The sequence below is a fragment of the Rhinatrema bivittatum genome, chromosome 15 (assembly GCF_901001135.1).
Source record: "Rhinatrema bivittatum chromosome 15, aRhiBiv1.1, whole genome shotgun sequence".
Lineage (NCBI taxonomy): Eukaryota > Metazoa > Chordata > Amphibia > Gymnophiona > Rhinatrematidae > Rhinatrema > Rhinatrema bivittatum.
In genome coordinates this window covers 59,415,267-59,427,754 of record NC_042629.1, presented here as the reverse complement: position 1 = coordinate 59,427,754, position 12,488 = coordinate 59,415,267, and the positions used below count along the sequence as shown (strand labels likewise).

At 44.6% G+C, this 12,488-nt stretch overlaps 1 protein-coding gene across 1 annotated transcript in view; it reads left to right on the top strand.

The window, feature by feature from the left end:
* LOC115076623 (alkaline phosphatase, tissue-nonspecific isozyme-like) overlaps window positions 1-11,508 on the top strand; it is a 38,140-nt gene extending 26,632 nt beyond the window's left edge. The window contains exons 8-11 of the mRNA XM_029578274.1: window positions 1,672-1,806; window positions 4,944-5,135; window positions 6,245-6,364; window positions 10,829-11,508. Of these exons, the coding sequence (XP_029434134.1) occupies window positions 1,672-1,806; window positions 4,944-5,135; window positions 6,245-6,364; window positions 10,829-11,088 (707 nt within the window). The 3' untranslated portion in view covers window positions 11,089-11,508. The remainder of the gene's footprint in view (window positions 1-1,671; window positions 1,807-4,943; window positions 5,136-6,244; window positions 6,365-10,828) is intronic.
* The last annotated feature ends 980 nt before the right edge of the window (window positions 11,509-12,488 follow it).

Below are 12,488 nucleotides of genomic sequence, written 5' to 3'. Positions count from 1 at the left end.
GTGTGGAGACTTTTTAGCCTCGAATTGTTACTAATTATAAAATGGATATTGATTAGAGCCATGTGATTGGGCACTTCTGGGTCACATGGATGTATATTATTTGAAACGTGTACACTTTGCTAGGGATGTGCATTCGTTTTTCTCTCTATCAGTGTTTGTCGTAGACTTACAATACTGATGCCCAAGTACCAGACAGTGCTGGCACTGCCACTGCCTTCCTCTGTGGTGTGAAGGCAAATCAGGGCACCCAACAGTGACTTACTGGAAGGAGAAGCTGGTGGCTAGGGTGCAGGAATGAGAGCACAAAAGGCAACGGGGCAGTGGGAATGCCGAGAAGGAAAGAGTGGGGCTTCCTTTCCAGTACTGTCAGCATCAGCAGCACCCAGTTAGCTCCCAGTTTCTCCCCCACCTTCCTGTGGCCACTGCAGAAAGGGCTTTCCCAACAGAACCTACGGCTTCCGTGGTTGGCAGCCGAAAGCAATATCTCCCCTACCAACGTAGGCACTTGCACCAACATCAGTCACACGGGACCTTGCAGAGCTTTTCAAGGTCACTGCCAACATCCCTTGGTGTAGTGGGGCTCACAAGGCCGTGCTCCGGCCAGGCCTGGGGCAAAGTCACCGAGCATTTCCTTTCCTGACCACCAACCAGCGTACCCATGAACGCTCAAATGCCGGTGGACATCGTGAGTCCACGTCGTTCACAGCTGGCACCAGATCTGGTAGAAAAATCGGTCATCGTTAAAATAAACCTTCCTGGTTTCATGTGAGTGGCAGGAGTACTGAAGCTACAGCTAAACCGAACCAGTGCCCAAAATGTTTGCCCTCACCGCCTTGCCCTTTTTGTCAGCACTGCTGCCTGCCCTCCTCTTCTTCTCTCTTGATTGCCCTGGGGTGTTTGGACCCCAGAAACTCAAAACATTAAAAACAAAATCAACCCCCCTTTTCCCTGGCCCTTTTTGGTTGCCTTGGGATTTATGTGCCCTCTTACTACTGCTGCTGCTGCCTTTCTCTGCACTCTCTGCCTTGTGCTGTTCGTGCCACTCTTCTTGCTAAGTATTCTGGGGCTTTGATGCCAGTCTTCTTCCAGTCTTACCCTTTAATCTGTGGCTTGGGATGGTGGTGCCACTGTGCTTGCTGCCTTACCTCTCTCTTAATGTCTTGAACTTGAAATAAATTAACAGTAGGACTAAACGGTAAGTTGTAGCAGCACATTCAAGAGGTGGGCAGTGGGATTAAACTTAGCAATAAATCAACAAAAGAGCTAAATCATGGTTTATGTGCATGTTTGTGGTAAATGTGATTTGTGCATGCTATTACTTTTTTATACACATTTTTAGGTTTACGTGCTTTTTTTTTGCATACTATTAGCTTACTGCATCAGATGGATAAGTTCCTGGAGGAGAAGTCCATAAACTGCTATTAATCAATAAGGAATAGCCACTGCTTGTTGCTGGCATTAGTAGCATGGGCTCTGTTTAATGTTTGGGTACTTGTGATTTGGATTGGGTACTGTTGGAGACAGGATGCTGGGCCTGGTGGACTCTCAGTCTGACCCGGTATGGCGCATCTTATGTTATGTTATGCTATGTTATTTTTCTCACTCCTTTCTTATTACATCAGGTCCTACATGAGATAAACCCTGGCTATTGAATCTCATTTCCCTCTGCAGGTCTCTTTGAGCCAGGGGATATGAAGTATGAACAGGAAAGGCAGAACTCCACTGACCCTTCCCTGAGAGAAATGGTGCAGGTAGCACTCAAAATTCTGGAGAAGAACCCCAATGGGTACTTCCTGCTGGTGGAAGGTAAGCATTGAGATGTCTGGACAAGCATGCAGAAATCCCTCAAGAGATGGTGGTGGCAAAAGCTTGATACTGGTGCAAACTCCACGGCTAAAATTACCATGGCGCTGAAGCAATCCTGTTGGCCAACACAAACAGTATCCACTTCTATGCAGATTAAGATCGTGACTCTCCGATTGTTCTATTTGATCTCTCAGCTGCCTTTGATACAGCGGATCACCATCTCCTGTGATGGCACTGCCCTAAAGTGGTTTGAATCATTCCTTGCCACAGAACACAGATAGTTACGGTATATGGGCCAACAAACCAACCTGCCCTAGAGAACTCATCTGTGGTGCTCAGTCCTTTCCCTGATACCATCCAACATCTACATGCAACCTATCTGCGATCTTATCCAGTCCTTCAGTATCAAGTGCCACTTACTTGCAGATGGCATCCAATTCATCATCGAAATGGGATCTGACCAAAATGCATCCATTGCCAGTCTTAACTGTCTTATAGCAGTACCGATGGGTTAGGAAACACAGACGAAATCTATCTAAATCCGAATTCCTCTGGCTCAGCTGCCAATTGCTTCCCTCACTAACAGGTAGCACCTTGCATCCTAAGGAGTCAGTAAGAAGCCAAGGGATTCAACTTCATCAAAACCTCACAATGGAACCCCACATCTCATGCTGTAAAGTCCTCCTTCATGTATTTGCATTGGATCAGCTAACTATGCCATTTTCTTGATAAACACAATCTTGCTACTGTAATCCATCCCTTAATTACCAGCCACATTGATTACTGTAATTCCCTATACAATTGCTTCTCATAATACAGTGGAAGTGCTTCCGCCTTCTACAAAATACTGTCGTGAGAATTTTGGTAGCAAGTGATCATATCGAGCCTATTCTACGTCACTAGCTCAAAGCAGAAAGCAGGATACAATTTTAAACTTTGTTTTGCTTTCACATGCTTGATAAACAGGCCCCTTACATGCCCTCAAGGAAACTCCAGCCCACTGAAATGGCTCTTCTTTCCTTTCCTCTGCCGCCAGAGTGTCCTGCAAAGATTCCACGCGCTCAGCTGTTAACGCACCAAAAATTTGGAACAAAGCACCACGAACCTTTCTATTCAGGAAAAAAGCCAGGCCTTCCCCCTAAGACCATTCATCTGTAGCCCAGCTTCCTGAAATCTCAACAAGGGACTGTAATTCTACATAACAGAAACACAGCTCGGGCTTGAAACGGTTCCCAAATGGGTTTTCCTATGCTGCATACCAGTGCCATGTTAATTGCAAATTCTGGTTCAGTTGTAAGCTCTTCTAATGCCTCGGTTCATTTAAATTTATTGTAATCTGACTTGAGACCAGTTTTAGGAAGAGGCAGAATATTAAATGTCCAAACATAAGTAACATTTAAATTACCAAGACAGCACAAAGAGCAGACATGTTATCTGCACCACTCCAGGGTTAACTACAGGAGAGTGAATGGTGAAGGGGATGCTGCAGGCTGGTTTCTCGTTGTGCAAAAGGACTGCTGACTCTTCTGGACCAATGGGGGTCCTGTTGGATCTTCCAGCACCAATGGAATTAGTGCTTCCAAACTCTGTCTTCTCCCCCCTCCCGTGGCTGCAAAACCCATCAAGAAGTTTCAGGAGCTATTGAGGTTGTGAGAAGAAAGCCAGGGAGTTTCGCAGAGAAATAGACAAAGCTGTTTGGGTTTCTTGGAGGAAAACCAATCTTGTTATTGTCAGATACCAGGCCGAAACAGAAGAGGAGTCCAGGTGAACTTGAAGTGTCCTGCTCGAGCTGTGGCTGGAGCAAGTGGGTGCTGCAGAGAAATCTAACGGTCCCGCTCTTCCTTGGAAGCGTCCTGAACTGTGAATCTTGATAAGTTCCCGATAGAGAGGAGAAACCCTGTTATCAAGCAAAGAATACTCGGTCAGTGAGTTCTGACCCCATTTTTTTGGATCTCAAAGAGAGGAGATTAGCTTTTTGGACTGGGAGGTGCGTTAACCATTGGAGTAGATCTTTGCAGGACTCCACAGAGGGCTCCAACAGTTGTTTTTTTTTCATCCTATTTGTGCACATCAAAACTTGGGAAAATATGGCCAATTCCAGATACACCAAGGACACTTGGGTAGTTTTTTTATTTTTTAGAAGGGAACTCTAAGGGGCTGCAAGTTTTGTTTTTTTTTCCTTTCCCTCTCCAGCTTGTGCATTTGAAAAAGAACTGTGGTTTGAAAAGGGGATAAAACTGTTCCTTCTCAGTTTTTAATTTCATATTTTTTTCGGGTGTGAAAGTGTACTCTTTGGGAGGTCCTGGCCATGTCTAAGGTACCTGATTGTTGAAACTGTTGTTACTCATTGTGCACATTTTATGTGCATTTTCTAGTGCTGCGCTCTTGCAGTTTATATATATATATATATATATATAATATATATATATATATTTTTTTTTTTCATTTTCCCTCTTATGCTTCATTAGTAAAATTGTTTCTAAGACTTTGAACGGTGTGGTATTGTTTTGCTGTCTGGGGAGTGCAATGCTGCCCAGATAATTCCCTGTGGGATGTCCCAGGCATGGTATTGGGCTTGAGAACACTGTTTTACTCCCCCCCCCCCCCCCCCCCCTCAGGTTCTGTGAACCTACACTCTTAATAATATTTCTTCTTCTAGGCACCAGTAAATCTAAATACCTCAGCAAGGTGTCACCTGTGGATAAATGACACCATGTTGTATCGTGTACATCCACAGGGCAAGCTGTATCTGTTGTGTGAATAACTGGAAAACTAACTTCCCGTTCCGTTTATCTGTCACCTTTCAGCAGTATTCACAATTCACCCAATACTGGTTCACCTCCCAGATGTAAACGGTGAAGACATTCTCCAGACTGAAAGTCAAGTTCACTTAGCTCTCGTGTTCTCACGTCCGTTCCCTACCCAGATAATGTCAATTACTGACCTGCCCTTTCTCTGCAGACAGCTGGGCTCTTCCCACTCTCCTGATTGGCCGTCCTTATCTCTCTTGCGCTGTTGCTCTCGATTAAGAATCTCTGTCCCCAGTTCTTTTCCTGACTGCTCCTTTATTTCGCCAGACAGCTGAGCTCTGCGTCCCAACTCGGTCCATTCCTGACTTGTCTTTACCCTCTCTTCAGGGGGAAGGATTGACCATGGTCACCATGCCTCAAAGGCCAGCCAAGCCTTGCATGAAGCAATAGAACTGGATAAAGCCATTGCCTTGGCCGGTGGCATGACCAAGGAAGATGAAACGCTGACTGTGGTGACGGCTGACCACTCGCACGTTTTCACATTTGGAGGTGCCACACCACGTGGTAATCCTATACTTGGTAAGTAGAATTGTCATTCAATTTGAAATTGGCATTTCTCAATGGCAGCACAGTATTTGTAATGGCACTATGAAATATCGACTCAGTTTTGACTTTATGTTCACAGACTCATGTGTTCTAACCTCTGTTGCCTTGATCTTCTTCCTAGTACTTGCTGGACATATGTAGGACTCTCAAGTACAGCATGTCTCGCCAACAAGCATAATCTTTATACTTATCAAACTATATTTTATGGATTTTAAAACACAGCAGCAGTCTATCAACTTTAATATATGAACTCAGTCCACTGTATGGCTAATACTCTGAGCACCTTCTCATGGGCAATGTACCTAGTTACATACAATAATCAATTGAATTTGGGTGCAAGAAGGTTTCCAAAAAAATCTGCTACCACAAATCTGAGTTAACCAATAGCATATTGCAGCCATTCTGTTGAAAAAAATACTGCAAGGTTAACCTAGCAGAGGAGAACTTAACTTGTGTTCTTTCTTCTTCACAAGTCATGAAACATAGGAAAAGAAGATTACTTCATCAGGAACAATAATCTTGTCCACAGGCCACCCTGATGTAACATAGTAATGACGGCAGAAAAAGACCAAACTGGTCCATCTAGTCTGCCCAGCAAGCTTCCCAAGGTAGTAACTGCCGCTCTGTGTAGGTTACCCCCAAGCTTTATTTATTCCCATCCTCTAGCCTTTAGGGATGGGAATAAATAATAATGGTTCAAGAATAGGGCTGCAAGCTGCCAGGCAGGACACCAAAGTTTAGCTCCCAATTCCAACTTAGACTCCTTGAACTGGCAATAATGTGGAGATAGCAATCACTGCCCTAGGGCTGGAGGGAGGGGGTAGGGGATGGAGTCTAGGTCACTGCAGCTAATTGCCAGACCCAGGGTGCACCCGCACCCAGTTTTGGAGAGCACCCTCGTCTATAGCCCCTGACTGAGGGCTGTTGCTATAAGGGCTGGACTAGGCAGGAGGAGGAGAGGGTTGAAAATGGGTGAGTACTCCATGTAGTTCCAAATGAAGGATGTTGGTCTAATGATAGTTGTCTTCTTCAGGAAGTAACACGTTTAGTGACATCTGTCTGTCCTCACTTTATCTTTGAAGGTCTGTCTGGAGGGCTAAGCGATGTGGATTTCAAGCCTTACACCTCGATCCTGTATGGGAATGGCCCAGGATTCAGACTTGTGGATGGTGGGAGGCAGAACATTACAGCCATCGATATCTGTGAGTCCGTAGCTGAACCACGACATATAAAAAGGCTCGCAGAAAGAGAGCCAGCAGGGTGATAAGCTGACCCCCAGCAGACCAGGCGTGCTGATTGCATTCATTAAAAAAAAAAAGCCGCCTTAAGAGAAGTGCAAGGCGCACCAAAGAGAGACGCCCACAGTATGGATCAACCTTAGTGAAGGGTCCCCTAGGAAGAAACAAGACCTCACCCCCACATCAAAGGCCAGGGCCGGCTTTAGAGGTGTGCGGCCGCTGCAAGGCCCCTCTGAGTGCAAGGTCCAGCGCAATCGCACCATTCACACTGGCCCTTCTGGGGGGGCCTTAGCGAGTCTGTGATGGGATGAGGGTGTGTAAGGTTTGGGATAATTCACAGGGGGTGTAGGTGACACAGTTTGGGATAGGGCGGTAATGTTTAGTTAAGTTATAACACTCGTTAATAATGCTGAGAACGTCCTGTGTAATGGGAATCGCTAATTACTCCAACAAACAGTATTCACTACCAACTGTATTCCCCCAATTCAATAACTTATAATTGGACGCATATTTTTGACCGTCATAATAGGCATCATCGTATAGTGCTGATTGACTTTATTACTCTGCCTTATATATAATCATAGGTCAGTCCCAACTATATATTTTTTTAAAATTTTTTTGTTGCAAAACGTGACAACCTCCACCTTTGTAATAAAATATCAATGTTGATAATCATTCATTGGGCATTGGTACCGTTATCTGCAACATCCATAGGCGAAGAATACATTCAACTAAGTTAAGATAAGTCAAGTTTAAAAAGATTCTACACCAATGAATGATTGATTATCAACATTGATATTTTATTACAAAGGTGGAGGTTGTCACGTTTTGCAACAAAGAAATTAAAAAAAATATATATAGTTTGGACTGACCTATGTTTATATATAAGGCAGAGTAATAAAGTCAATCAGCACTATACGATGATGCCTATTATGACGGTCAAAAATATGCGTCCAATTATAAGTTGTTGAATTGGGGGAATACAGTTGGTAGTGAATACTGTTAGTTAAATTATAAGACATACTGGGTGGCAATCTAGTTTTCTCCATGGGGGTTACAACAAGTTTAGGTCTTAGGCATGTCTGTTTTTTTTTTTATGCTGTACATATTTCTCTTAATGTTGATGGCTTTTTTTTTTTTAACAAAGGATTTTTTCTTCAATTATCTCTGCCAATTTGTGACTGTGCTGTCACAAGTCTTACTCTGTTTGTGGTGTTCTCCCTCCCCTCACTAAGGACCCTTTGTATCTATCCCATGCATACTTGAATTCTGCCTCTCACATCTACTGGAAGTCTGTTCCAGGTGTCCACCACCCTCTCAGTGAAAAAGTATTTTATCTCAATACTTACTTGGCCCTGAACTTTTCAGTCTGTGCTACTTTTCTAGTACGTTATTGAAGTCTGCTAGATATTGAAATGCTTGTATCATATCCCTATTCTCCTTTCTGTCTTTAGCTCCCTTAGTCTCCATCTTTAGCTTATAAAGCAGTCCATGCACTATGCTGGTGGCCGTCCTTTGAACTGCCTTGTTGATGTGGTCTCACGAGAATTGCAGAGGTGATATTACTTCCCTCTTTATATACTGTACCTGGGCATACTATTCTCTTTCCCCACTGCTTTGGCACCTTGAGGTTATCAGAGGTGACGACTCTCATGTCTCTTTCTGGTTTGATAACTGCTGGTTCTTCACCTCCAAAATGGTATTTGGGCCTTGCATTTCTGTATTCCAAATGCATGATTTGGCATCTTTCCTTTTATTTACCTCTCTCGGGCCTGTCTAATCTGCTGCAAATTCTGTAACCAGGTACAGGTTCCCTTTTTCTAAACCTTTGCTGCTGTTGCTTATAAAGACATTGAGGACGACGCTGATCTTTGTGGCACTCTGCTGGTCACATTCCCTTCACCAGAGCGGATCCCATTGCCACCTTTCTCACTGTCCTTTTGTTCAACCAACTCCTCGCCCAGTTTATCATTTTTCCTACCAACTCTCAGAGTGGATAGCTTGCTCATTATTCTTCTGTATGAAACAGTGCCAAAGACCTTGCTGAAATACAGGCAAGCTATATCTAATGCCCCAGATTTCAATCAATCAATCAATCAGGTTTGCTTGGCATCATTTTCCCCTTGGGAAACCATGTTGCCTATAATCTTGAAACGAACTGGGTTCAAGGTACCACACTATTCTTCAGGAATGTTTCCAATGCCTTGCCAATCATGAAGCTAAACTAACAGGTCTGTTTTCCAATTTCGCCTTCGACGCAGTGCTACCTCTCCTCTTTTAAGTAATAAGTTGAACAGAGATATGAGGGATACAAGCAGTACCTCCTTTTAGCCACCTCAGTCTTGTGGGATGTACCCAGTCAGATCCCATAGCCTGTGTTCTTGCAGCCGTGACAAGACCTTCCAATACTGCCTTCTCAGTACATGGCATAAGAACATAAGATGTGCCATACTGGGTCAGACTAAGGGTCCATCAAGCCCAGTATCCTGTTTCCAACAGTGGCCAATCCAAGTCACAAGTACCTGGCAGGTCCCCAAACATTAAATAGATCCCAAGCTACTATTCCTTATTGATTTATAGCAGTTTATGGACTTCTCCTCTAGGAACTTATCCAAACCTTTTTTAAACCCAGTTACACTAACTGCTGTAACCACATCCTCTGGCAATGAATTCCAGAGCTTAACTATGCGCTGAGTGAAAAAGAATCTTCTCCAATTTGTTTTAAATGAGCTACTTGCTAACTTCAAGGAGTGCCCCTTAGTCATTTCATTGTCTGAGAGAGTAAATAACCGATTTACATTTACCTGTTCAAGTCCTTTCATGATTTTGTAGACCTCTTATCATATCTATGGCAATGAGTTCATGCCCTAGTCCCTTATGCCTTTGGTCCATCTCCTTTGCTTTTAGTTTTGAATACTGAGCAAATGTGTGTAAGATATCTGCTTTCTTCTTATCTTCCTCTTCGTTAAACCTTTCTTTTCTTCTCTAATTTGTATATTTCCTGTTTGGTCTTCCTCTTTTAAATCTAAAGAAGTTTTAACCCCTGCTTTTACTGATTGGCCGATCTACTCCAGTCCACAGAGCTTTGTTTCTCCTGCTTAATTTGCCTGTCCTCCTCTTTTTGTCCCAGTGCTTACTCCCCCCCCCCCCCTCACTGCTTTAGTGCACCATTAGTTTCGTTCTCTGCCCCTCCTTAACATGCCTGCCACGTGTACTCACTCACACCTATTTCTGCAGGTGGAATTTTATTGGAAAAGTTAGATGCAGTCTCCGTGTGCATCTGTCCTCCCCCCATGCTGAACACACCCACCTCATGACCAAACTCCTTGGGGCTTTCATTCTTACACTACAGTCAAATGAGGAATATATTTCTCTAAGCTTGTGATATCTTGTGGGCAGGGTACCAGGCAAACGCAGGATAAAATGGTGCCAAGGGGACTTTCTGCACAGGCCCCCCCTTCCCTTGCCCTTTCGGGCTTACATGCTGGACTCAGAAGGGCAGCTTGGTGACCACCCCTCCCCTTCCCAGCTTGGGGCCTGGGGCCTAGTCACCCTGCTTGCCCACCCCTTGTGGCAATCCTGCTTGTGGGGATAGGAGTTTGCTTGCATATGTCTTGGAAAGCTTTGCATTTCTTTTTTTTATCACAGGGTAGAGTACCTCTGTGTTGTGTAGCCTTGACAGATGGGCAGTTTGTTCTTAATAAGTAGGTTGGAGGGGCTGGGAGATAGTTTTAATAGATGGTTCAGTGAACAGTTGTGTTTCATCAGCAGTAAACCCACTGTGCAGATAGTTGATGATCTCACTACGATTGGGTTATAAGTACTGACAAGGAAGCACATGGGCAAGTCTACTTTTTTGCCCTCTGCACTGAAGCAGGTTTTCTCTGGGTATTGCACTCCAAAACACTGAGACCCCCAGTCTCTGATTTCTGGGGGAATCTCCCTCCCCACACAGGACCTCTGCTTCTTAAATCCAGCCTTGTGGGTTGCTGTCACATCTCATGCAGAGACCTATGTGTTCTTGAAAGCTTGTCCATAATATATAGGATGTTTGTGTGAAAATGTTGGAGCTTTGCCATGAGGCATGGGGAGAAGTGGAGGTGCAGCCTATCTGCTGGTGTGGTGGGGGTGTGGCCTGGTGAGACTGGGGGAACGCTGGAAGGCCAGCATGGCTCCTGATGATGGCAGAGAACACAGAAGGGTTAGTGTGTTTCAAGATGCGATGGGGAGATGGCTGGGGCAAGAAACAATGGGAGAAGCATAGAAGATCCTTAGTGGTAGGAGAGTAAGGATACAGCCAGAGATCAAGTAACCCTGACCTACTGCAGTACGGAAGGGAGATAATTTACATGGGGCCTTAAAGTATAGTATTTAAAGATAGAACAATTTAGTAATATTCAGTGTCTAATTTTCTTTTTCTTAATACAGTTGACATGAACTATCAGGCACAGTCTGCGGTGCCGCTGCAGTCAGAGACCCATGGCGGTGAGGACGTGGCTATCTTTGCCAAAGGCCCGATGGCCCACCTCCTGCACGGCATCCACGAGCAGAACTATATCCCCCACGTCATGGCATATGCGGCCTGCATTGGCCAGAACAAGGATCACTGCGCTGCCATTCGGAACAGGACAAGGCCCTTGACCCTCCCTTCCATTCTCCTCTTTCTATCCCTATTGTCCTGGCTCTAAAGTCGACAGCTCAACCCCTTCAGATGTTAAACAACTCATTACCTGTTCCTAGCTACTCTTTAGTAGTCCTGTTGGTCCTGGAGAAGGCTAAACTTGACAATTTGTTTCCTCTTAGTGGACCAACATAAGCATTATCTAACAATGCTGCACAATCCACATCGAAATGACAGCAGAAAAAGACCAAACAGCCCATCCAGTCTGCCCAGCAAGCTCCCACACTTATATTCCCATACTTATCTGTCTCACCAACCACCAAGTTCAGGGCCCTTGTTGGCAACTGTCCTACTTGAACTTTCTGCCACCCCCTGCCGCCGACTCAGAAAGCAATGTTGGAGCTGCATCGAAGGTGACTCATAAGGCTTAATGGTTAAGGGTATTAACCACCGCATCAAGCAAGTTACCCCGATGCTTGTTTACCCAGACTGCACCGATCAATGCCTTGTTGGATGTTGTCTGAATGTAAATCCTCTTTTCTACATTTCCCCCTGCCATTGAAGCGGAGAGCAACACTGTATATGCATTCAAAGTGAAGTATCAGGCTTAATTGGTTTAGGGTAGTAACCGCCGCAATAAGCAAGCTACCCCCACGCTTATCTGTCTACCCCGAGTGTGTAGTTCAGTCCTTGTTAGTTGTTGTCTGAATGCAAATCCTCTTTTCCACATTTCCCCTTGCCGTTGAAGCAGAGAGCAATGTTGGAGTTGCATTAACCGTGTGAAGGCTTATTGAGTAAGGGTAGTAATCACCAGGTAGTAGCCTCCATTCCAGCAAGCTACCCCCATGGCTCTTCTCTTCATTCCCATCCTCTAGCCTTTATGGATCCACAGTGTTTATCCCATGCCCCTTTGAATTCCTTCACAGTTTTAGTCTTCACCACTTCCTCCAGAAGGGCAATCCAGGCATCCACCACCCTCTCCGTGAAGAAATACTTCCTGACATTGGTTCTGAGTCTTCTTCCCTGGAGTTTCAAATCATGATCCCTAGTTCTACTGATTTTTTTCCTCCGGAAAAGGTTTGTTGTTGACCATGGATCATTAAAACCTTTCAAGTATCTGAAAGTCTGTATCATATCACCCCTACTCCTCCTCTCCTCCAGGGTGTACATATTTAGGTTCTTTAATCTCTCCTAAGACATTTTATGAAGACCATTCACCTTTTTGGTCACCCTTCTCTGGACTACCTCCATCCTGTCTCTATCCTTTTGGAGATCCCGTCTGCAGAACTGAGCACAGTACTCCAGGTGAGGCCTCACCAAGGACCTGTGCACAGAAATGACAGCAGTAAACCACTGGTTATTCCTCTCTCTATGCCGCCCAGCATTCTTCTGGCTTCAGCTCTCGCCTTGTCACATTGTCATAGCCTTGTCACATTAATTTGGATTTTAAGCCTGCTTTTCCAAATG